This window comes from Glycine max, chromosome 18, assembly GCF_000004515.6.
Source record: "Glycine max cultivar Williams 82 chromosome 18, Glycine_max_v4.0, whole genome shotgun sequence".
Taxonomy (NCBI): domain Eukaryota; kingdom Viridiplantae; phylum Streptophyta; class Magnoliopsida; order Fabales; family Fabaceae; genus Glycine; species Glycine max.
The window spans coordinates 21423930-21449679 of NC_038254.2; the positions used below are offsets into that span (position 1 = coordinate 21423930).

General features: G+C 37.1%; 1 protein-coding gene and 1 non-coding gene across 2 annotated transcripts in view; one reads left to right on the forward strand and one right to left on the reverse strand.

Moving 5' to 3' along the window:
* Window positions 1–8545, reverse strand: part of LOC106796934 (uncharacterized) — a 44421-nt gene extending 35876 nt beyond the window's left edge. The window contains exon 1 of the mRNA XM_041011785.1: window positions 8542–8545. Within this exon, the coding sequence (XP_040867719.1) occupies window positions 8542–8545 (4 nt within the window). The remainder of the gene's footprint in view (window positions 1–8541) is intronic.
* A 14980-nt stretch (window positions 8546–23525) lies between these two features.
* Window positions 23526–23633, forward strand: LOC113000268 (small nucleolar RNA R71). Its single transcript, XR_003265559.1, has one exon. It is a non-coding gene; the product is annotated as a small nucleolar RNA R71 (small nucleolar RNA).
* Window positions 23634–25750: the final 2117 nt, after the last annotated feature.

Genomic DNA, 25750 nt, shown 5'->3' on the forward strand with positions numbered 1-25750 from the left:
AAGTCTAGGTAGACGCCACTTCCAGTGAAGGAAGATAGGTCAGGGTAGACGCCACAAGGATTACCTTGATAAGTCTGATATTGGTTCAACAAGGAACCCAGAGAGAAACTCTCACCCAATTTTATCAAAATGCCAAAAGTTTTTTTATTCAAAACAAAAACCAATACTTATAGTGTAGCTGAACAAAAAGATAAAAATAGACATGGGCCTTCTAAACAGTTTGGGCCAAAATTACAATAAAAATAAATTATAACTAAAAACTTATTTAACTTGGGCCTTCAAATTAGTTTGGGCCTTCAGCAACAATTAATAGTCTTGATAGTGTCTCTGCCTCTGGGCCTTCATCCTTCTCCACTTGGGGGCTTTGTCCTTCTCCACTTGGGCCTTCGTCCTTCTCCACTTGGGCCTTTAGCCTGTATTTGGCCAGTTTCATGATTCTCATCATTCCCTCCTTCTTGGAAAACATTTGCCCTCAAATGTACAGGATCATCACCAGGTGCAAGTACCACTTCCTTCCTTTTCTTGTTGGCTTGCTTAGTATAACTTTCATTCTTCTTTGCAATTTGCACCTTCACTTGGTCATACAATCTTTTCACATACTCAACTTTGACCTGTGCATCCTTATGCTGAGTCTCTTGGGGCTTGCTGTTGTAAGTTGGCTTGTTAGGCAATGAAGCTTCTAGAAGGAGATCAACTTGATGTTCTATGCTTCTTGAAGGTGGCAGTCCATGAGGAATCTCCTTGGAAAAGACATCTTTAAATTCCTGCAATAAGGGTTGAACACTAGGAGAAACATAAATAGTTAACTGATTAGAATTATCACTCTCTCTCTTTTGTGTATCACTCTTTTCCTCGGGTGTATCACTCTTCTTTTTCATATTCCTTTGTGGAGCCTCACTATTTTCTTTCTCTTGTTCTCTCTTTTCTCTCATTCTGATTTGGTCATCACACACTTCTCTAAGGGATAGAGGTTTAAGAGTAAACGAGGAAGATTTGACTATTCGTCTGTAGGGCTCTTCTTTGTTACGGTTCAACAAACGTTGCATTTGTGTAGTCCACGCGTCCAGAAATAAGCGCTGAGATTCGTCCAGTTGATGATATACACCACCATTGTCACCAGCTCTTGCCATGATTAAGGAACAAAGAATTTTGCAGTAAATTAAAAAAAAAAATTCAGAACCTCACCACACTCTACTCACGTGTTTCTCTCTTTGATGGTAGTTCACTCGTGTTTGATGCTCTCAATATAGGCTTTTGTGTGATGTTTTCACTCTTGCCTTTTACCACTCATGTTCCCTCTTAAGTTCCTAGATGGACTGAATTAGACACACAAGGTAATATAAAATAAAAGGAAAGACAATATAATTATCAGAGTAACAGATTTGATTTGGGATAACAACTTGGACTTGATTTGGATAGCAAATTGGATTTGATTTGGATAACAGATTAGATTTGATTTGATTTAGATAACAAATCTGATTTGGATAAAAAAATTTTGATTTGATTTGATTTGGATAATAGATCAGATTTGGATAACAAATTAGATTTAATTTGGATAACAGATATGATAACAAATAAGATAACAGATAGGATAACAGATAAGATAACAGATATGATAACAGATATGACAAGTAAACTTCAAATGCTCATAACTTTTGCTACGGTTGTCCGTTTGAGGCCCACTATATATCAAAACGCTCAGAATTCAGAGGAGAATCTAGATAAGGGGATTTGATCCACGATTTTCTTTAAAAAAAAACACCTATAAATGCCTCAATTTCGTGTTCAAAGATCAAACACCCACTTTTTTTTCTTCTTTTCTTCTCTTTTTTTTTTTTTAAAAAATAAAATAAAAACTCTGCAACTTTTTTTTTTTACTTGAAACAGAACTCAAACAACATTTTTTTTTAAAAAACAAAGTCTGAAAAATACAAGAAACAAGAACAAAAACAAAAAACGTGACAAGAACAAGAACAAGAACGAAACAAAGACACAAACAAGAATGCAACAAGACGCAAACAAGAACGAAACAAGGACAAATAACCAAAAAAAAAAGAAAAAAAAAGGATAGGATAGGATAGAACCTATATCAAGAGCCAAAGCTCTGATACCAGATGATGTGAATCTTTTGGGGCAGATCGTTTGATACAGGCTGTAGAGTTTTTGGTTGACGCCACTTCCAATGAAGGAAGATATGTCAGGGTAGACGCCACTTCCGATGAAGGAAGATAAGTCTGGGTAGACGCCACAAGGATTACCTTGATAAGTCTGATATTGGTTCAACAAGGAACCCAGAGAGAAACTCTCACCCAATTTTATCAAAATGCCAAAAGTTTTTTTATTCAAAACAAAAACCAATACTTATAGTGTAGCTGAACAAAAAGATAAAAATAGACATGGGCCTTCTAAACAGTTTGGGCCAAAATTACAATAAAAATAAATTATAACTAAAAACTTATTTAACTTGGGCCTTCAAATTAGTTTGGGCCTTCAGCAACAATTAATAGTCTTGATAGTGTCTCTGCCTCTGGGCCTTCATCCTTCTCCACTTGGGCCTTCATCCTTCTCCACTTGGGGGTTTTGTCCTTCTCCACTTGGGCCTTCGTCCTTCTCCACTTGGGCCTTTAGCCTGTATTTGGCCAGTTTCATGATTCTCATCAGCAAATACCCAGACATCATCGGGTGTAGACATTGGTTTGGCAACAAATGCGCATCATCGACATGAATTGCAATTTCACATCATGTCATGAGTCATAAGTCATGTGCTACTACAAACAAAACCAAAAATATTAAACCCCATAATCAAATCATATACGCATATTCACAACCCTTACCCTTACCGTATGTATACAGTGTTGGAAACAAAATGGGGAAAATATCAAGGGAATTTTAAATCAATAGAATATGAGCAATCACATAAGTGAACTTGATATCACATTTTAATCCATAATCTTAAGGCTTGAGTTTGAGTATTCTCCTCACTTGTATGATGTTCAACTTTTTCATTTCTATCCAATGTGGGAATAGACTAAAAGGACATAGGAAATTTGCTAGATTTTGAAAATCATGGAAGTAAATCAAGATTAGACAGAAAGGTTTGAACCTTGGGCGATTGTTGAAATCTAAGTCGTAGAAAACAAAGCTAAAAGTACTAAATAATTTGAAATACGTATTGTCTTGTGCTGCTCGAAGAGAGAGTTTTTCTCTTTCAAGAAGTTTTCTTCAAAGGCCCTTGATCATCATCATCCCAGTCTTCATTTTCCCTTGATGAGGAATCTTGATGGGAACAACTGAAAATGGAAATCGAAAATATTAAAATATTCAATAAATGTTGTCTCAAGTTCCCTAACATGATAAAATACAAAACTTTCCATTTAATTGATTAGTTTCGATTTCTACACATTGTAGTGGTAAAATTCCTTTTGGGAAATGAAGGTAATCTCCAAGATAAATTTTCGCAAAGGTTACTTTTCAAGAAGAGGGAGTATTTTCGAGTTTATACATGGCTGAGAAAGGTAATAGTTCTCGAACCTAAGGAGGATTTCGAAGACTTTTACTTAGATCAAAACTGGCTTTTGGAAAGAGAAGAAAGTGTTTTGGGCAATATCAAGAAAATTTGGTGTCTCCTTTCTGGTTCATAACTCTACCAATTGCTTTGTTTTTCTCTAAGGGCAAACACAATTTTTCGATAAGTATGAACGGGACAATTTGGGTGATAACAAATAAGATAGAAATTTTTGAAGTGAGCAATTTCGACGAATAATTCATGTTTACCTTTACTACACTTAATGGTGTCTGGCACAAAACCACGAGATTTAATTAGTTTATCTAAGCAAATCACAATTGAAATAGGTCTCTTAGAATAATAAGTCATCCACCATGAATGGAAATCTTATGTGGTTAGATAACAATTCTCGAATGACGATGGTTGAAAATGCAACTTCACTTTTGGGATCCTATTTCAAATGGATTTTGGGATCAATGACTCTTCTCCTGAGAGTTTATTAGGCCTAATCCTTTTCTTATATAGTGACATTGGAGGAAGTTGGCAAAACCAAATTGTCTTGCAAATATTTGTAGTTGGTAAGGGTAAAATCTAAGGTCCTTTGAAGTGGGTTCACTATTGCAAAAAAATGCATTTAATGATGGTTAATAGACGCATTCAACGACAATTATAAACCATCTTTATATCCAATGACATTGAAACTTGAGACATTTAACAACGGTTATAAAATAACTGTCGTAAAAAAGTCTAACTTTCTATGACAGTTGTCAGTAAACAACCGTCTTAGAAAGAATATTTTCTAAGACTTTTTAAGACAGTTGTCAGTTAACAACCGTCTTAGAAAGTACACTTTCTAAGAATGTCGTTAGCTAACAACCGTCTTAGAATGTCCATTTTCTAAGACGGTCTTAGATAAGAATCGTCTTAGAAAATGTCTTATAAAATTGGTATATCAAATGATATTCAAATGTATGTAATATTCTTTTTATTTTTAACCAAAATTAACTTTAATCCATCATTCTTCATTTTTTGCATATATTCTAACTATAACGTCAAATTCAGATTAAGTTTTCATAATTGCTCAAAATTGTTAAGAGGCATTATTGCTATATTGCTCATCTTAGGCTCTGTAGTTGTACTAAGTACTAACACTAACACACAGTCTTTCTCTTTGTGTGATTGCGTGTACCCTCTACTACTACTATTATACTATAGCCTATTAAAATTCCATGATTCCTCTTGTCTAATATTTAAGCACTCATATATACAAGATCCAATTTATTCACCATTGCAAATGTACACCATACATGTTTGGGTTTTAGTGGGATATTTGCATATGTACATAACATGCATGCACCATAAGAATAACATTTTCTAAGTTTTACATTTGGAGTGTAAGGTTTGCAACACAATATATCCAAGAATAGCTCTGTATTAAAATTGGAAAAGTTCTAATATTGTGTCTGTGTTAGAAATGCATGGGATGCAACTCACCTCCAAAAATCATTTCAAGACAGAAGGGTTATAGTTAAATAACATGAGAAGTATTCTGATTATATTCTCAAAAAATATATATAATAGATTGAAATCTAGACTTTGAGCTAAATAATTGTTGAAGAAGACAAAAGAGGTAATTTTCGAAGACTAAGGGAAGGAGATGTGGCGTTACTACGACCTCAAGGCCATGTTGTAGAAGCAAGCTTCATGATGATGAACCAAACAATTTTGATGATGCCAAAAGCCCAAGTGATTGATTCAAGATTGATTCAAGACTTCAAGATCAAGCATCAAGAATCCAATCCAAGATTCAAGATTCAAGAGAAGAAATCAAGAAGCAACAAGTCAAGACTTCATATAGGATAAGTATTAAAAGAATTTTTCAAAAACCAAATAGCACAGTTTTGTTTTACAAAAGAATTTTCTCAAATTTTCTAAGTCACCAGAGTGATTAGTCTCTGGTAGTCGATTACCAGTTATCAGTAATCGATTACCAGTGACTAGTTTAGTTTTCAAAATGTTTTCAAATGATTTATAACGTTCCAAAATGATTTTCAAATAGTGTAATCGATTACACTATATTAGTAATCGATTACAAGTGAATCTGAATGTTGAAATTCAAATCTAATTGTGAAGAGTCACAACTTTTCATAAAATACATTGTGTAATCGATTACACCTTTGTGGTAATCGATTATCAGTGAATAGTTTAAAGAAAAAGTTAAGAGTTATAACTCTTAACATGGTTTTCTCAAAAGTCATAACTTTTCCAATGATTTCTTTGACCAGACATGAAAAGTCTTTTAAAGCATGACTTTGGCACATGTTCAAAAGATATATGATATCCTTCCAAGCAATCCTTTTTCACAATCTTTGTCTAACCATTGCCCATTGCTTTTTCTTTGCCAAAAAGCTTTCTAAACTTTGTTTTCAAAACTTTGTTTTTATGCAAGTGGAAATTCTACAAAAAACAAAAGTGTGCTATCTTTTCTTCCTTCTCCCTCTTGACAAAAGATTCAAAGGACTAACCGCCTGAGAATTCTTTTGATTCTTCCTTCTCCCTCTCGAAAAAAGATTCAAAGGACTAACCGCCTGAGAATTCTTTTGATTCTTCCTTCTCCCTCTTGCCAAAAGATTCAAAGGACTAACCGCCTGAGAATTCTTTTGATTCTTCCTCTTCCCTTTAAACAAAAGATTTCAAAGGACTAACCGCCTGAGATATCTTTTGTTTCCTCTTACAAAGATTCAAGGGACTAACCGCCTAAGAATTCTTTGTCTTAACACATTGAAGGGTACATCCTTTGTGGTACAAGTAGAGGGTACATCTACTTGGGTTGTTATATTAAGAATAAGAGAGGGTACATATCTTGTGGATCAGTTCAAATGGAGGGTACATCCACTTGGTTGTTCAAAGAGAACAAGGGAGGGTACAACCCTTGTGGATCTTTGCTTGTAAAGGATTTTACAAGGTTATTGGAAATCTCAAGAACCGGTGGTTTCTTGGAGACTGGACATAGGCACGGGTTGTGGCCGAACCAGTATAAATCTTGTGTTTGTCTTCTTCTTCCCTACACTCTTTATCTTTCTACTATGTACTTTTTGTTTCCGCTTTACTTTTGTCTAAGTTATTGTTCCTGTTCTTTACCTTCTCATAACTTAGTAGTAAAGCCTAATTGAATCTAGTAACATTAAGAAAGATAATTTTTTAATTAGTCAAGACACGTTCATAATTAATTCAACCCCTCCTTCTTAATTATTTCGAGGCCACTCGATCCAACAAGTGGTATCAGAACAGGTATCTTGAGAAAAGTCTTACAACTTCAAGATTCGTGGCCTCCTCAAATTCTCTGTTTCCCAAAGGAAACTCCATCCATAGGCCACCTATCTTTAATGGTGAGGGTTACCACTATTGGAAAACCCAAATGCAAATCTTTATTGAAGCCATAGATTTAAACATTTGGGAAGCAATAGAAATAGGACCTTATGTACCTACCATAGTAGATGTAAGCACAAGCACAACAACAGAAAAACCTAGAGATAAATGGTTTGAAGAAGATAGAAGAAGAGTCCAATATAATCTTAAAGCCAAAAACATTATTACTTCTGCCCTAGGAATAGATGAATATTTTAGAGTTTCAAACTGTCTAAATGCAAAGGAGATGTGGGATACACTACAACTCACACATGAAGGCACCACTGATGTTAAGAGGTCTAGGATTAATACATTGACCCATGAATATGAACTCTTTATGATGAACACTAATGAGAACATCCAAAGCATGCAAAAAAGATTCACACACATAGTTAATCACCTTGCCTTCTTAGGAAAAATCTTTCTTAATGTAGATTTAATTAATAAAGTTTTGAGATGCTTAAGTAGGGAATAGCAGCCCAAGGTAATTGCCATTTCTGAAAGTAAAGATATTTCTTCTATGTATCTTGCCACACTTTTTGGCAAATTACAGGAACATGAGATGGAACTCCAACGACTAAATCAAAATGAAGAAACCGACAAGAGGAAATGAAGCATAGCACTAAAAGCCTCCTCATCAATGCAAGAAGAAAATGAAGATGAAGAAGACTTCTCACTCTTTGTGAAGAAGTTTCACAAATTTGTCAAGAAGAGAAGAATCGAGAGGCATCAAAATTTCAACCATGGAAAAAGATTCCAAGAAGATTCTCCAATTCTTAGATGCTACAAGTGCAACCAACTTGGTCACATCAAAGCAAATTGCCCCTCCAACAAGCAATGGCCCGAGAAGAATGAGAAGAAAAGTCATGAAGAAAGAAGATCCAAGAAGGCATATATTGCATGGGATGACAATGACTCATCCAATGGTTCAGAGAAGGAGATTAACCTTCTATCCAAGAACTATGAGAGTGATGAGAACATCTCTCAAGAAGATTAAGCAAAAAGCAAAATTATGACTTCCATCTTTGAAGATCTAGGCACTTAAATCATGAAAAAAAGGTAACATCAAAACCATTCTCTTTTAAATTAAGTTGGTTGAAACTTTCCTTTCAATTAACTTGTTTATATGATGAATAACAAAATCTTATTTGTTTGTCTTGGTTAATTGCTATTGTGAATATTTGCTTATATGTTTGATTGAGTTATTTTTCTTTTCTCAAAGCATGAAGTCTATTTTTTTAAACAAATATTTGATGATGTCTATGATTCTTGCATGATTTTTAGTATGATATGTGAATTATTTGCTTAAAAAGTCATTCATAAAGTTTTTCAAAAAACTATTATGTTATATATATTTATTTTCATATAAGAGTTTTAGATATAAAAGTATTTTGACCCCCTTTCAAATCCTTTCACCCTAAGAATTCATTCAGCACTTAGTTCTACTAAAATGCTTTTGGGTAATCGATTACAGCGAGACAAGCTAAGTGTATTCGATTACCAACAGATGTAATCGATTACAACGCGTCCCTGCTGCTTATAAATTCAAATTTCAGAATTCACGAAATTGCAACTTCGTCTCTCTCGCAAAACCCTCATTCCCAAATTTTCTTTCTGCCATAACTTACTCATTTCTTATCCAAATCATGTCCCACAAAGCCCAAAATTCATCTTTTTTCATCCTCTTTCATTTCAACCGATTGAAATTTTGAATAAGTCTCTCAAATGGCAGAACCATCAAAGAAGCGCAAGGGTTCTTCGAGTAGAAGCCAACGACACTCCGAGGCTCAAGATACTCCAATTCCTTTCTCCATTTCCTCCTCCTCATTGTTCTCATCAGAAGAACAACGTACACGGTACACAAACCTCTTCTCCTCTCGTTTTATCATTGACCCTAAGTTCATAGATATGGATTTCTTTTCTGATGAGAGTTTTGAATGCATTCCAGCATTTCATAACTCAAATCTCATTCCCTTTATGTCTTTAAAATTGCCTTTGTATTCTTAATTGGTAAAAGCCTTTTATTCTAACCTTGAAATTCAAGAAAGTACCTTGATTTCTGAGGTCTATGGGATAAAGATGGTCATTGATCAATCCCTCTCCTATGATTTGACCTAATTGTCTAGTGACGGTGTACCATTTGAAGGTGCACTGGATGATGATTGGAAGTTTGATTTTTCTGTGCATGATGCTCGCCAGTTGGTTTGCACCAACCAAGCGGATATGATCGGAAGGTTTCTTGTTGGTTCATTGACTCTTGAAAGTCGCATCCTCCATTATCTAATTGTTCGTATCTTACTCCCCAAATCTTCAAACCTTGCACATGTTTCTGAAGAAGATCTAATAGTCATGTGGGCCTTTCATACCGGCCGACAAATTGATTGGGCACATCTAGTCCGGTATCGCATGCATAATGCATTGCGATTAAATGCTCCTTTGCCCTATCCTCACTTAGTTACCTTGTTCCTTCAACATTTTAACATCCCTCTTGATTCTGAACCATATGTTCCAATCAAGAGATCTTTCTTGATCGGTGTTGTTATGATTGCCTCCTTTGGTTACCGCAAAGAGCGTGATGGCTCTTGGGTAAAAAAGGGTGCTTAACCAAATGATGATGAATGACACTTACCAATTGAAGGGGACTCTTCTCTCCTTCAGAGTATTTTGGACAGGTTTGATGGACTTCAAACCTATGTTGGTGAGAGGTTTGACTCCTTGGAACGTCAAGTGGACACACGATTCGAGGAGATGAACTCAAGGGTTGCAAAGGTTGAAGAAGATGTCACCATTATTCGTGACTGCTTTGATTTACCTCCACCACCACCATCAGTTTAGACATTACTATTATTATTAGTATTTTGATTTCTATCCGTGTATTTGGCTATGTTTTGAAACACTTATTAGTATGTTACTTTCTAATTTAGTTATCTTGGATGACTTTCTAAATTATCTGACATTATATTATAGTTTATGAATGAATTATTATCATACTTTCTTAGTTTATGTATGCATTATTGTCTTCCTTGTTTGGATGATTATGAGTGAATGTATGATTTTATGTCTTTATACGCACTTTGGCTTTTTGTTGATGCCAAAGGGGGAGAGAAAGTTGGGATTAAATCAAGAACTCATATAATTAAATAACTTAATTTCAAGTGAAGCTTAAACTCAAAAACAAAGGGGGAGAATTAAGTGAGTGGTCGATTAGAAGATAGAGCTTGTAAGCGTTTCTTGATTTCAGGTTTGTCATCATCAAAAAGGGGGAGATTGTAGAAGCAAGCTTCATGATGATGAACCAAGCAATTTTGATGATGCCAAAAGCCCAAGTGATTGATTCAAGACTTCAAGATCAAGCATCAAGAATCCAATCCAAGATTCAAGAGAAGAAATCAAGACTTGAGGTTGTGCTCATTGCTATGCCGGAAATGATTCATGAGTATGGAAGCTGAGAAAGAGATACTCAAGGTTGTGCAAACTAATAGGTGATCAAGGTCGTACTCGAATCAAATAAACATTAAAAATGCAGTATCTAGGAAGTGATCCTAGGTCGTCTCCCAACGAGCAATGGTCAACCAACGTTCATAATAGATAGTGATAAAACAGTAACGAATTGGGGGGGGGGGGGTTGTTTGTTTTTGTAATTTAAATAGCAAGCAAATTTTAATTAGAAAATAACAAAATTAAAACATGTTGTTTCCCCTTGATTCACAAGCAAGTCTCTTATCATAGGTTACGAGGATTTATCCGTAACCAGTTCAACCACTTAATCCAACCCTAAATTAAATTACTAAGAGAAAATTAACATAAGGCTGTCATTATGTGATTAAGCAACACATACACCAATTAATCATGAACAAAACTGATCATTAAGCATGAACTTAAATTAAGCGCAGAGACAATTAATCAAGCACTAAGCATGCATGGATTAATAGCAACAAATACAGAGTAATTGGTGAAGAGGAAAAATTGATCAGTATTCAAAAGTAATAACAAAACCTCAAAGAGAGCTGTGCTTGATCCTCAAGAGAAAACAACGCTGGAGACTTAGCCTTCCATTAATCAGCAGAAAATGAAATTGTAGATTGAAGCAGAAACGAAATTGCACAAAACGAATTTTATTCTACGTGTACGTGAACAATGTGCATGAACAGTAATAAAAACTGGAATTGCCAAAACCCTAAAATTATTCTCCTCTCCCAAAAAAACTCCTAAACTAAAACCCTGGTGCTGTTATATAGGTCCTCAGCCCCAAAGCTTACGAATCTATTTTAGGTCCAAGCCCATAAATGAAATAAAATAAAATCTGGATAAGATAAGATAAGATTGGATGAAATAAAATTTGGACGAAATAAAATCTAGATAGAATAAAATCTGGATAAAATAAAATCTAGATGGAATAAAATCTGGATAAGATAAGATTTGATAAAATAAAATTGTCTGCTCTCTTCAAGTCCAAGCCCAATTGCTTATAATTCTCCTGAAATTAAATTAAAAACACAAAATTAGTCAAGTAGGCCCAAATGATAAAACTGCATAATTAATTTGACAATTAAGGCTAATCAGTAATTAAAATGGTGACAAAAAGGGTTAAGAAATAGGAGAAAATAATGACACATCAAATACCCCCACATTTAGCCTTTTGCACTCCTGGACAAAATTAAAAAAAAAAAAAAACAAAGCAAGGAACAAATCCAGAGACATTAAAGAGAAATAAACAAACACAAAAACAATTACATATTTCTTAATGAATCTCAAGGAATGAAAGGAATGGGCAACATCTAACATGTAGAAAGTTAAAGAATCAAGACAGTCATGAAAATCATCCAAGCATCTCAAAAATGGCAAGATAGTCAATCAGCTCAAGAATGAAAAGTGATAAAGCCTCATAAAATATGCACTCTATCTCTCAAGTGTCTAGGCTACTGTTTACTCTCAGAGCACCCATGAAAACAAACACCACATAGACTTGGCAAAACTCTAAAATCAACAACCAAACTCGCTAAACACATACACATGAGGATCAAAAGGTCTTTTAAGGTTATAATGGGGCCAAGGACAAGGTAGAGGAAAGTATGGGATAAGTAGCTAAAACCCAAAGGAATATAGGAGCAATGGGGAATAAGTGGAAACTAAGTAAAAGTAGTAAACCCCAAAACCAAAATTAAAAATTAAGCATAAAAAGTAACCCAAAACAAAATCAACCAAGTCCTCAAACCAATCCAAGTCTTCAAACCAAGACCTCATGTATTCAACTTCATTCTTTTTCTGCTTTTTTTTCATATTTTTTTCATTTTTTTAACGTGAATAGTAGCATTTGAAAGCAATTGAAAAATAAAGCAACAATTAGGCAATATATGTATATACATCAAGCATGGCCAAAATACATCATCAAGCATGGCCAAAAAAAACATATCATCCAATGAAACATACCCCCCCACACTTATTCCCAAAACAATTCCAAAGCTCCAAAATTCCTTAAGGGTAGGGTGAGATCATGGTTTTTCACTTAAGGCTTGTAATGAGCTTCAAAACAAAGAAAGGGGAACATAGGCTCAAAGGGGCTATCAAAGGAATTAATTCAAGGTAGGCTCATTTGGCTAGAGGCTTATAAGAACAAAATGCCTAAATCATTTCCCAACATGCATGTGAAGCAAGAAGTATCAACAAGAGTCAAGCCAAGGCTATTGTGCAAGTAATCAATGGGGCAAAATACACCAAATAAAATAGATGATGATGGCTCAAATTCTCACCAAGGGTAAATCTATCACTTCCAATTCGAACTTTCAAAACTAACTTGACATGCAGAGAAAAACAAGGATTTCAATTCACAAAATGCCAAGAAACTCCTATTTAAAAAACAATTACACATTACCTGTACATAACCTATAATTCAAAGAGAAACATGCAATGTTGTACATAAAACATAAAACCAAAATAACAAAATAAACCTAGAAAACCTAAAAAAATTAAACTAGAAAACCCAACCAAATTAATCTAGAATACCCAACAAAATCAACAAAATTAAAGAACAATCTCCCCCCCCCCCCCCCCACACTTAAACAACACATTGTCCTCAATGTAGCACAATCACAAGATCAAGAGCAATCAATAAAATTGGACAAGTGCAATAAAAGTAAAGAAGGAGACAAAAAGAAAAAAAAGAAAACTCCCTAAGTCATGGCGGAAGAGAAGAAGGGTGAAGTAAGGAGGTCTCCTCCACCACTACATCCACTAAGGAGGGATTTGTGAGGAATGGTTTCAGCCGGTGTCCATTGACCTTGAAGCTCTTATCTGTGGATTCACTTTTGATCTCAACTGTACCATAAGGAAAAACATTAGTCACCACAAAAGGACCAATCCACTTTGACCTCAACTTACCACTCATGAGTTCGAGCCTAGAGTTATACAATAAAACTTTCTGTCCAACCACGAAGTCCTTCTTAGCTATCAAGCTATCATGAAACTTCTTGGTCTTCTCCTTGTAGAATTTGGAATTCTCATAGGCTTCTAAACAGATCTCATCTAGCTCACTTAGTTGCAACTTCCTTTCCTCTCCAGCCTGATCAATAAAGAAGTATTAGGTCTTTACAGCCCAGTAGGCTTTGTGCTCTATCTCTATAGGAAGATGGCATACCTTGCCAAAGACAACCCAATAAGGCGACATTCCTATGGGTGCTTTGTAGGCAGTCCTATGCGCCCAAAGAGCATCATCCAGCCTGGTGCTCCAATCCTTTCTGTTCGGCTGCACAATCTTCTCTAGGATCCTTTTTATCTCCCTGTTTGAAATCTCAGCATGCCCATTAGTTTGGGGGTGGTAAGGTGTGGAAATTCTGTGCACGACCCCATACTTTTTGAGCAAGGCATACATGGATCTGTTACAAAAATGGGTGCCTTGATCACTAACGATGGCTCTAGGGACTCCAAACCTGCAAAACAGATTAGATCTAACAAAATCTACAATAACCTTAGCATCGTTAGTTCTGGTGGGTTTGGCTTCCACCCATTTTGAAACATAATCAATAGCAAGGAGAATATAAACAAAACCAAAAGAGACAGGGAAAAACCCCATAAAATCTATATCCCAGACATCAAACACCTCACAGAATAACATAGGTTGTTGAGGCATTTGTTGTCTCCATGAAAGTGAGTCGCCTGCTCTCTGACAAGGCTCACAAGTGCTACAGATTCTCCACACATCCTTGAAGATGGTGGGCCAATAGAAACCGCAGTCAAGCACCTTGCGAGCTGTCCTTTGTGCCAAGATGGCCACCAAGTGCGGAAGAATGAAAAAATTGTAGGACTGAGTCAATCTCATGGTTTGGAATGCATCTCCTAATAACCTGGTCACTACACAACTTCCACAAATAAGGGTCATCCCAAATATAATGCTTAGCATTGCTCTTAATTTTATCATTTTGAGCTTTAGATGCTAAGGGAGGAAAAACAGAAGCAACCAAATAATTCATAATATTAGCAAACCAAGGAGTGGGGAAAGAATCAAAAATACTATACAGAATGTACAAATGGTCATCCAAAAAATCATCCCGAATGGGTGAGTCCTCAAACACACGCTCAATCCTACTCAGATGGTCAGCCACGAGGTTCTGTGCACTGCTCCGATCACAAATCTCCAAATCAAACTCTTGGAGCCAAAGCATCCACCTAATTAATCTAGGCTTTGATTCAGCCTTCTTCAACAGGTACTTCAGAGCAGTATGGTCAGTATAAACAATAACACGAGTACCAAGTAAATATGAACAAAATTTCTCAAGAGCAAAAACTATTGCTAATAGCTCCTTCTCTGTGGTAGTGTAATTTGCTTGAGTAGCATCCAAAGTTCTGGAAGCGTAGTAGATCACCCGAGGCAGCTTATCAATCTTTTGAGCAAGGACAGCCCCCAATGCATAATTGGATGCATAACACATTAGCTCAAATGGGGCTGTCCAGCCAGGTGCCTGAATGATAGGGGTGGTAGTCACAGCACGCTTGAGGCAATGAAAAGCCTCTTTGCACCGGTCATCAAAATCAAACTCCACCTTCTTTTGCAGCAGATTGGATAGTGGAAGGGCTACTTTGCTAAAATCCTTGATAAAGCGCCTATAAAACCCTGCATGACCAAGAAAAGAACGAACCTAAAACTATACCTTGTTCTACCATGAAGTGACATTTTTCAAAATTCGGCACAAGGTTAGTTTCAATGCATCTACTAAGAACTCTATCTAGACTATCCAAACATGTATCAAAAGAGGATCCATAAACAGTAAAATCATCCATAAATACCTCTATGCAACTCTCTAAAAAATCACTGAAAATGCTAAGCATACACCGCTGGAAGGTACCAGGGGCGTTGCATAGGCCAAAGGGCATCCTCCTATAGGCAAAAGTGCCAAAGGGACAGGTGAATGTGTTCTTGGTCCTCAGGAGCAAAATGAATTTGTAAATAACTAGAAAAACCCTCAAGAAAACAGTAATGGGACTTACCTGCCAAGCGCTCAAGCATTTGATCAATGAAAGGTAGGGGAAAATGATCTTTTCTGGTTACTTGGTTCAGCCTCCTATAATCAATGCAAACTCGCCAGCTGTTCTGCACTCTTGTGGAGATAAGCTCATCCCTTTCATTTTTAATCACTGTGAGGCCTGTCTTCTTAGGAACCACTTGGTCTGGACTCACCCACTGGTTGTCAGAAATGGGGTAGATGATTCTAGCTTGTAAAAGCTTGGTCACCTCCTTTTTCACCACATCTAGAATGACGGGGTTGAGCCACCGTTGTGGCTGCCTCACTAGCTTAACTCCATCCTCTAAAAGTATCCTATGCATGCAGGTAGATGGGCTAATACCAAGAATGTCTGCTAAAGTCCATCCAATGGCCTTCTTGTGCTTCTTGAGCACTAGCAACAACTTCTCCTTTAGCTCAACATCAAGGGAGGCAGAGATGATCACTGGAAATTTTTCCTTGTCCTTCAAGTAAGCATATTTGAGGGTTGCTGGTAAGGGCTTCAACTCTGGTTTGGGTGGTGGCTGAACAGTGGGAGGAACTAGAGTAGGAGAAGAAGAAGGTTCCTCAGCTTGTACCTCATAAAGCAAGTCATAAGTATATGAACTTCCTACAACATGGTTAGTGCATTCTGACTCTAAAAAATCAATATCAAGAGGTACAACACCCAGAAAATCAAAACTAGACTTAAATTCAAATTCACTCTCAGCATAAAAATCAGATATAGGATCAAATTCAAACTCAGATTCATATTCAATGCATAAGGAGTGACAAGTATGCAGATCAGATAAAAATGGATGTTTCCTACCATGATGAACATAATCAAAATCAAACATATAATCATCAACAATCTGATCAATTATCTCAGCACAAAAAATAGAATGATCCTCAGATGGATGTTTTATGGCATCAAGAATGTTAAAATGAACAACAATATCACCAAATTCCATAGACAATGTGCCAACATAAACATCTATCTTGGTTCGGGCTATTTTCATAAATGGCCTGCCTAAAATAATTGGAACTGAACAATGGGAAAATCCCTCTTCCATATTAAGAACATAAAAATCAACAGGAAAAATAAGTTCACTAACCTGAACCAGTACATCCTCTATGAAACTCGCGGGGTAAGCAACACTTCTATTTGCCAAATGAATCACCACATCTGTAGATTGCAAAGGTCCAAGAGATAAAGAATTGAAAATGGACAAAGGCATGACACTAACTGATGCTCCAAGATGGCATTCTCAAATTTACTGTTCCCAATAATGCAAGGTATACAGAAAGTACCTGGGTCCTTACATTTCTTAGGAATGTGAGGAACAAATTTACCTATCAATGCTGACACATTTCTGCCCATGCTAATCCGTTTATTGCCTTTGAGCTTCCTTTTGTGGGTGCACAACTCCTTTATAAACTTGGCATATCTTGGAATCTGCTTGATGGCATCTAGCAGAGGTATGTTCACCCCTACTTTCCTGAAGGTCTCCAAGATCTCCTTTTCCGCTTCTTCCATTTTTTTGTTTGGAATTGCTCTCGGTGGGAATGGAAGAGGGATAAGAGGCTATGGTAAGTCAGAATTACTAGAAGAAGGTCCACCTGCATGAAAATTTTTGTTAGGAAGCTTTCTCTTTTGTGCAACTATCTCATCCTCTTTTTCAGGTGTAGAATGAAGCTTGACAGGTTCAGGTGTAGGTGTTGCTACTGGTGGAGGCACTTGAATTTGGTTGCCAGACCTCAAGGTGATGACACTCACATTTTTCGGATTCTGCATAGTTTGTGAAGGCAATTTGTCAGAATTTTGGGACTAAGCTTAGTTCAACTGAGTAGCCATCTGCCCCATCTGATTTGTCAGACTCTGAATGGAGGCTCTTGTCTCTTGCTGAAATTGCATATTCTGGATGGTCATTTGCCTCACTAACTCTTCTAAGGAAGGTTGAGAAGGGCCCTCAGTTGCTTGTTGTCTTTGTTGTGACTACTACTGCTGTTGTTGCATTGGAGGAGGAACATATGGCTTGCTTGGACCAGCAACATTCTGGAAAGGAGGGATAGGCTGTTGTTGTTGTGGAGGACTTGTCCATTTTAGATTTGGATGATTCCTCCAACCTGGATTGTATCTGTTGCTTGAAAGGTCATAATTATTCTGCTATTGTTGGTTTTGCTACTGAGGAGGTCTATTATAAATGTTTGCAGCATAAGCTTGAGGTTGCTCATTGACTCCAGATTGCTGCAAAGAAGGACAAAGATCTGTATAGTGATCTGCAGAAGAACATAGACCATAGACTCTTGCAACAGGTGCAGATTTCTGATTCATGGCAAGCTAAGTTACTAGGTTGACCAAGGCATCAAGTTTTCCCTCAAGCTTTTTATTTTCAGCAGATGAAGATGAATCCGTGGTCACCTCATGGACTCCTCTAAGGACAATAGCATCATTTCTTGCACTAAATTATTAGGAGTTGGAAGCCATCTTCTCAATCAAATTCCTAGCCTCAGCAGGAGTCATATCACCAAGGGCTCCACCACTGGCAGCATCAATCATACTCCTCTCCATGTTGCTAAGTCCCTCATAGAAATATTGAAGAAGGAGTTGCTCAGAAATCTGGTGGTGAGGACAGCTTGCACATAATTTCTTGAATCTTTCCCAGTACTCATACAAGCTCTCTCCACTAAGTTTCCTAATGCCTGAAATGTCTTTTCTGATGGCAGTGGTCCTAGATGCAGTGAAGAATTTCTCCAAGAACACCCTCTTAAGGTCATCCCAACTGAAAATGGACCTGGGAGCAAGGTAGTACAACCAATCTTTTGCCACTCCCTCTAGAGAATGAGGAAAAGCCTTTATAAAGATATGATCTTCCTGGACATCAGGGGGCTTCATGGAGGAACAAACAATATGGAACTCCTTAATATGCTTATGAGGATGTTCACCTGCAAGACCATGAAACTTGGGCAACAAATGTATTAGTCCAGTCTTGAGAACATATAGAACACCCTCATCAGGATATTGAATGCATAAGCTTTCATAAGTGAAATCAAGTGCAGCCATCTCCCTAAGAGTCCTCTCACGAGTTGGAGGTTGATCCATGTTCTCAGTATGAAAATTAAGTGGCTAAATCCCAAAGGAATAGAGGAGCAATGGGGAATAAGTGCATATTAAGAAAAAATAAGAAGACCTAAAGATAAAATTTAAACATAAAGAGTAGAACCAAGAGTCTCATCATTCTTTTTCCATTTAAGATCTTATTCACTCAACTTTATTGCTTTTCTTTTTCCTTTTCGATTTTTTTTTACTCTGTAGCATTTGAGAAACAGCATCTCATTCAGCATGTCCAACATTTAACCAATATACAATGTACATCATGTATGGCCCAAAATACATCATGAAGCATAGCCAACAAAACATATTATCCAATGAAACAAAAAAACCCCCACACTTATTCCCAAAACAATTCCAAAGCTCCAAAATTCCTTAAGGGTAAGGTGATATCATGGTTTTTCACTTAAGGCTTGTGGTGAGCTTCAAAACAAGGAAAGGGAAACAAGGCTCAAAAGGGCTATCAAAGGAATTAATTCAAGGTAAGTCCATTTGGCTAGAGGCTTATAAGAACAAAATTGCCTAAATCATTTCCAAATATGCATGTGAATTAGGAAGCATCAACAAGAATCAAGCCAAGGCTATTGTGCAAGGAATCAATGGGGCAAAACACACCAAATGATTATGATTATGGATGGCTCAAATTCTCACAAAGTTAAACTTATCACTTTCAAATTGAGCTTTCAAAACTATCATGACATGTAGAGGAAAAACAAGGATTTCAAATCACAAAATGTCAAGAGACTTTTATTTTCAGAACAATTACCCATTTCTTGATCATATCCTATAATTCAAAGAAATATATGCAAAGTTGTACATGCAAACAGAATTGACCTAAAATATTAAACTAGAAACCCAACAAAACTAACAAAACCAACAAAACTAGCAAAACAAAAGAACATTCCCCTCCCCATACTTAAACGACACATTGTCCTCAATGTAGCACAATTAAAAGATTAAAAGCAATTAAACCATCAAATAGAATCAAACAAGTGTAATAAAAGCAAAGAAGGAGATAGGAAAATAAGATCTCCCTAAGTCATGGTGGAGGAAGGGTAGGGTGGAGTAAGGAAGTCTCTTCCACCACTACGTCCACTAAAGAAGGGTTTGTGAGAAATGGCTTAAGTCGGTGTCCATTGACCTTGAAGCTCTTGTTTGTGGAGTCGCTTTTGATCTCAACTGTACCATAAGGAAAAACATTAGTAACAACAAAAGGACCAATCCACTTAGACCTCAACTTACAACTCATGAGTCCAAGCCTAGAATTATACAAGTAGGGGTCATCCCAAATAAAATGCTTAGCATCACTTTTAATTTTATCTTTTTGAGCTTTAGATGCTAAGGGAGGAAAAACAGAAGCAACTAAATAATTGACAATGTTAGCAAACTAGGGAGTAGAAAGAGAATTAGAAATATTATACAATATATACAAATGATCATCCGGGAAATCATCCCGAATGAGTGAATCCTCATCAGACACACGTTCGATCCGACTCAAATGATCAGCAACTAAATTTTGTGCTTCGCTCCTATCACGGATCTCCAAGTCAAACTCTTGGAGCCAGAGCATCCATCAGATCAATCTAGGCTTTGAATCAACCTTCTTCAACAAGTACTTTAGAGCTGCATGGTCAGTATAAACAATAATGCGAGTACCAAGCAAATAAGAACGAAATTTTTCAAGAGCAAAAATTATGGCTAGTAGCTCTTTCTCGGTAGTAGTATAATTCGCTTGAGCAACATCTAAAGTTCTAAAAGCATAATATATCACCCTAGGCAATTTATCAATTTTCTGAGCAAGGACAGCCCCTAATGCATAATTTGATGCATCACACATAAGCTCAAAAGGGGCTGTACAATCGGGTGCTTGAATGATGAGGGTGGTAGTCAGTGCTCTTTTGAGGCAATCAAAAGCCTCTTTGCATTTACCATTAAATTCAAACTCCACCTCCTTTTGCAACAAGTTGGATAGTGGAAGGGATACTTTGCTAAAATCTCTTATAAAACGCCTGTAGAATCCTGCATGACCAAGAAAAGATCGCACCTCTCGCACACAAGAGGGGTAAGGCAATTGTGAAATAACAGAAATTTTTGCAGGATCTACTTCAATGCGCTTATTGGAAATAATGTGGCCTGAAACTATACCTTGCTCAACCATAAAATGACATTTTTCAAAATTTAGAACAAGGTTAGTTTCAGCGCATCTATTCAAAACCTTTTCCAGACTATCCAAACAAACATCAAAAGAGGATCCATATACAGTCAAATCATCCATAAACACCTCTATGCAATTTTCTAAAAAATCACTAAAAATACTAATCATGCACCGCTGGAAGGTACCAGGGGCATTGCACAGGCTGAAAGGCATTCTCCTATAGGCAAAAGTGCTGAAGGGGCAGGTGAATATGGTCTTTTCTCGATCCTCAGGAGCAATAGTGATTTGCATATAACCAGAAAAACCATCAAGGAAATAGTAGTGAGATTTACCTACCAGGCGTTCAAGCATCTGGTCAATGAATGGCAGTGGAAAATGGTCCTTTTTGGTAACCTGGTTCAGCCTCCTATAGTCGATGCACACTCTCCAACTGTTCTGCACCCGAGTAGAAATCAGCTCATCCTTCTCATTTTTTATCACGGTGAGGCCGATTTTCTTCGGAACTACTTGGACGGGACTCACCCATTGGCTGTCGGAGATAGGATAAATGATTCCAGCTTGCAAAAACTTGGTTATCTCCTTCTTCACTACATCAAGAATCACCGGGTTGAGTCTTCTCTGTGGTTGTCTTACTAGTTTAGCTCCATCCTCTAAATTTATTCGATGCATACATGTGGATGGGCTAATACCAGGAATGTCCGCCAGGGTCCAGCCTATAGCCTTCTTATGCTTCTTGAGAACTGACAACAACTTCTCCTCTTGCTCATCAGCAAGGGAGGCAGATATAATCACTGGAAAACTCTTGCTATCATCCAAGTAAGCGTATTTTAAATTTGATGGCAGAGGCTTCAATTCTGGTGTGGCCGGCTGGATAGTGGTAGAAGGAGATGGTTTCTCAGCCTGTACCTCATAAAGAAAGTCAGAGGTATGTGTACTTCCTGACTCTATAAAATCAATCTCAAGAGGTAAAATATCACCAGACATGCAATCAATATCAATTTCATATTCACTCTCAGCATCAAGTACAAATTCAGACATATGATCAAGTACAATTTCAGACTCAATGCATGAAGAGTGAGAGGCATGCAGATTGGAATAAAGATCAGTCATGTATTCATCAACAACATGGTCAATTATTTCAGCATGAAATACAGAAAGATCTTCAGATGGGTGTTTCATAGCATCCAGAATATTAAAATGAACAGTTATATCACCAAACTCCATAGATAGTGTGCCTGCATATACATCTATCTTAGTTCTAGTAGTTTTCATAAAGGATCTGCCTAGAATGATGGGAATTGATCCTTGAGAAAATCCCTCCTCCATATTCAAAATATAAAAATCAACAGGGAAGATCAGTTCACCAACTCTAACTAAGACATCCTCTATGAAACTAGCAGGATAGGCAACACTTCTATTAGCTAAATGAATTACCGCATCAGTTGACTGTAAGGGACCTAGAGATAGAGAATTATAAATAGACAGAGGCATAACACTAACATAACTCCTAAATCTAGCATGGCATTGTCAAACTTACTATTCCCTATAATACAAGGTATGATGAATGTACCTGGATCTTTACATTTTTAAGGGATTTGGGGAACAAATTTACCAATCAATGCGGAGACATTTCTGCCCATGCTAATTCGTTCACTTCCTTTAAGCTTCCGCTTATTAGTGCATAGCTCCTTCAAGAATTTAGCATATCTTGGAATTTGCTTTATTGCATGTAGCAGAGGTATGTTAACCTCTACTTTTCTAAATGTTTCCGAGATCTCTTTCTCTGCCTCTTCCATTTTTTTGTTGGGAACTGCTCTTGGAGGGAATGGAAGAGGGATATGCTGCTTCTGCAAATCAAAATTACCAGTGGAAGATTCACCTGCACATAAATTGTTAGGTAACTTACTCTTTAAATTTTCTGGAGTAGAGTGAAGTTGGGCTGGTTCATTTGTGGATGAGGAAGGTGCTACTGGTTGAGGTCCTTGTTACTGCTTTCCTGACCTCAATGAAATGACACTCACATTTTTGGGATTCTGAACAGATTGAGAAGGCAGCTTGTCAGAATTCTGGGACTGTTGTTGATTTAACTGTGTAGCCAATCGCCCCATTTGATTAGTTAAGCTCTGAATGGAGGCTCTGGTCTCTTGTTGAAACTGCATGTTTTGCATAGTCATTTTCCTCACAAGTTCTTCGAGGGAAGGTTGCGGAGGAGCCTCAACTGTTTACTGTTTATGGGGTTGTTGCTGTTGTTGTTGGATTGATGGAGGAATGTATGGTCTGCTTGGGCCAGCAACATTTTGGAAGGAAGGAGCAGACTGTTGTTGTTGTTGTTGTTGAGAGCTAGACCATCTGAGATTAGGGTGATTCCTCCATCCGGGATTGTATCTGTTGTTGGAGAGGTCATAATTGTTCTGCTGTGGTTGATTTTGCTACTGAGGTTGAGGAGGTCTATTGTAAATGTTTGCAGCATAAGCTTCAGGCTGCTCAATTGCTCCAGGTTGCTGCATGGAAGGGCAAAGGTCTGTGTGGTGGTCAGCAGAGGAGCATAAACCACAGACTCTTGCGACAAGTACAAATTTCTGATTCAAGGCTAGCTGGGTTACCAGGTTAACTAAGGCATCTAGTTTACCTTCAAGCTTCTTGGTTTCAGTTGCTGAAGATGAATTCGTGGCTACTTCATGCACTCCTCTAATGACTATAGCATCATTTCTGACACTAAACTGTTGGGAGTTGGAAGCCATCTTCTCAATTAAATTTCTGGCTTCAGCAGGGGTCATGTCTCCAAGGGCTCCACCACTGGCAGCATCTATCATACTTCTGTCCATGTTACTGAGTCCTTCATAAAAATATTGGAGAAGAAGCTGCTCCAAAACCTGATGGTGAGGGCAACTGACACATAGTTTTTTTAAATCTCTCCCAGTATTCGTATAGGCTCTCTCCACTGAGTTGTCTAATACCTTAAATATCTTTTCTGATGGTCGTGGTCCTGGAAGCAGGGAAATTTTTTTCTAAGAATACTCTCTTGAGGTCATCCCAGCTCGTGATGGACCTTGGAGCAAGGTAATACAGTCAGTCCTTTGGTACTCCCTCTAAAGAATGAGGAAAAGCCTTCAAAAATATGTGATCCTCTTGGACATCTGGGGGTTTCATGGTGGAGCAGACAATATGAAATTCTTTCAGATGTTTGTGTGGGTTTCACCTGCAAGGCCATGAAACTTTGGAAGCAAATGGATCAGTCCAGTTTTAAGAACATATGGGACATCCTCATCAGGGTATTGGATGCACAAGCTTTCGTAGGTGAAATCAGGTGCAGCCATTTCCCTTAGAGTCCTCTCACGGGGTGGAGGTTGTGCCATGTTCTCAGAATGCTCAAAATTATAATGCTCAAAATCAGGATGTTCAAAATCACCAATAACAGAATGCACAGACTCACCAGTAATGGAATGCTCAGGATGATCAAAAGGTACAAAATGATGCCTAACTAATCTATGAAATGTCCTATCTATCTCAGGATCAAAGAGTTGTAAGTCAAATGGATTGCCTCTAGTCATACACTACATTCAGCATGCACAACTAGTTGCCTTCTCATGTAAATAAATGTGTAGGTTTGAACTACAGCTACCCTTAAATGATATCTAAATGACTTTAAATTTTGTGAGCAACCTTATAAAATGATGAGAAGATAGCACATAAAATTTCAAACAAAAATTCAAAGTCTAACTATGGAAGCTAAAAATGGTAGGTTAAGAAAAATAAGTGAATAATACTTGAAAAATAAAAAACTTTTGACAGAATCACTTTTTTTGGATGATGGAGACCTTAGCTGGCCTATGGCAAACTGCCAAGGCGTAGGAAATTTTTTTCTACCCCAAATACATATATAATAATTGCGATTCTGATAACCGGAGCAAAAGTTATGGCCGTTTGAAGTTTTGACAAAAATAAAATTTGCTACTTTTTTGGAACATTCAAATCTGACCAAAGTAAAGGCTCTAGCTATTTTTCCCACAAAATATAGATTAAAAGAAGTTACCACAAAAAAATTCAGCCAAAAATAACAAGGGTGGTCGCTAAAACAAAAAATCCTAAATAATTCAGCAAGGGTGGTCGCTAAAATCCGTCGCTACATGATTTCCACTACTACTCTGTTTTGCCGCAAGCAAAAGTGGTCGCTAAATCTGTCGTAAAACACTATTCACAACAAAACACCCAAAATTGAAACAGGGGAAGCGCTTAACAGAAAAACTGAAACAGGGGAAGCGCTTAATAGAAAAACTAAAACAGAACACACACTAAACAAAATACCAAGACACTAAACAACACTAACAATTAAACATAAAACACGAAAGAATTAAACACTAAAATGACACTAGCTATTATGAACTTTTGGACACTGCTCCCCGGCAACGGCGCCAAATTTGATCGAGGCCGTACCCGAATCAAATAAATATGAAAATGCAGTAACTAGGAAGTGATCCTAGGTCGTTTCTCAACGAGCAATGATAAACCAAATGTTCATAATATACTTGCAGTAACAGTAACGATTGGGAGGGTTGTTTATTTTGTGAAATAAAGAACAAGCGAACTAGAATATGAAATTAATAGTATTAAAAACGGATTGTTTCCTCTGATTCAGAAGCCACTCTCTTGTCCTAGGTTATGGAGAATTTGTCCCTAACAGCTAACCACTTAATCCAACCCTATTTCAATTTACTAAGCGAAAACCAACTTAGGACTGTCAATACGTGATTAGGCAACACATACACCAATTAACCCTTCGTCCATTAAGCATGAACGCAAGTTAGGCTCAGAGGCAATTAATCGAACACGAAGCGTGCACAAATTAATATTAACGAATGTGGGTTAATTGGTGAAGGGAAAACTGCCAGGAAGCTACATTATAAACAAAACCTCGAAGAGAGTTGAGCTTCGTCCTCAGAAGGAAACAACACCAGAAAACTTAGCCTTCCATAGATTCAATAAAAGCAGAAACGTAAATGAAAGCAAAAGAAGAAACAAGAACGAAATTGTAATTAGAAGCAGAAAATAGAAAATTGCATTACGTGAACAGTAGCATTCGAACAGAAAAATGTAAA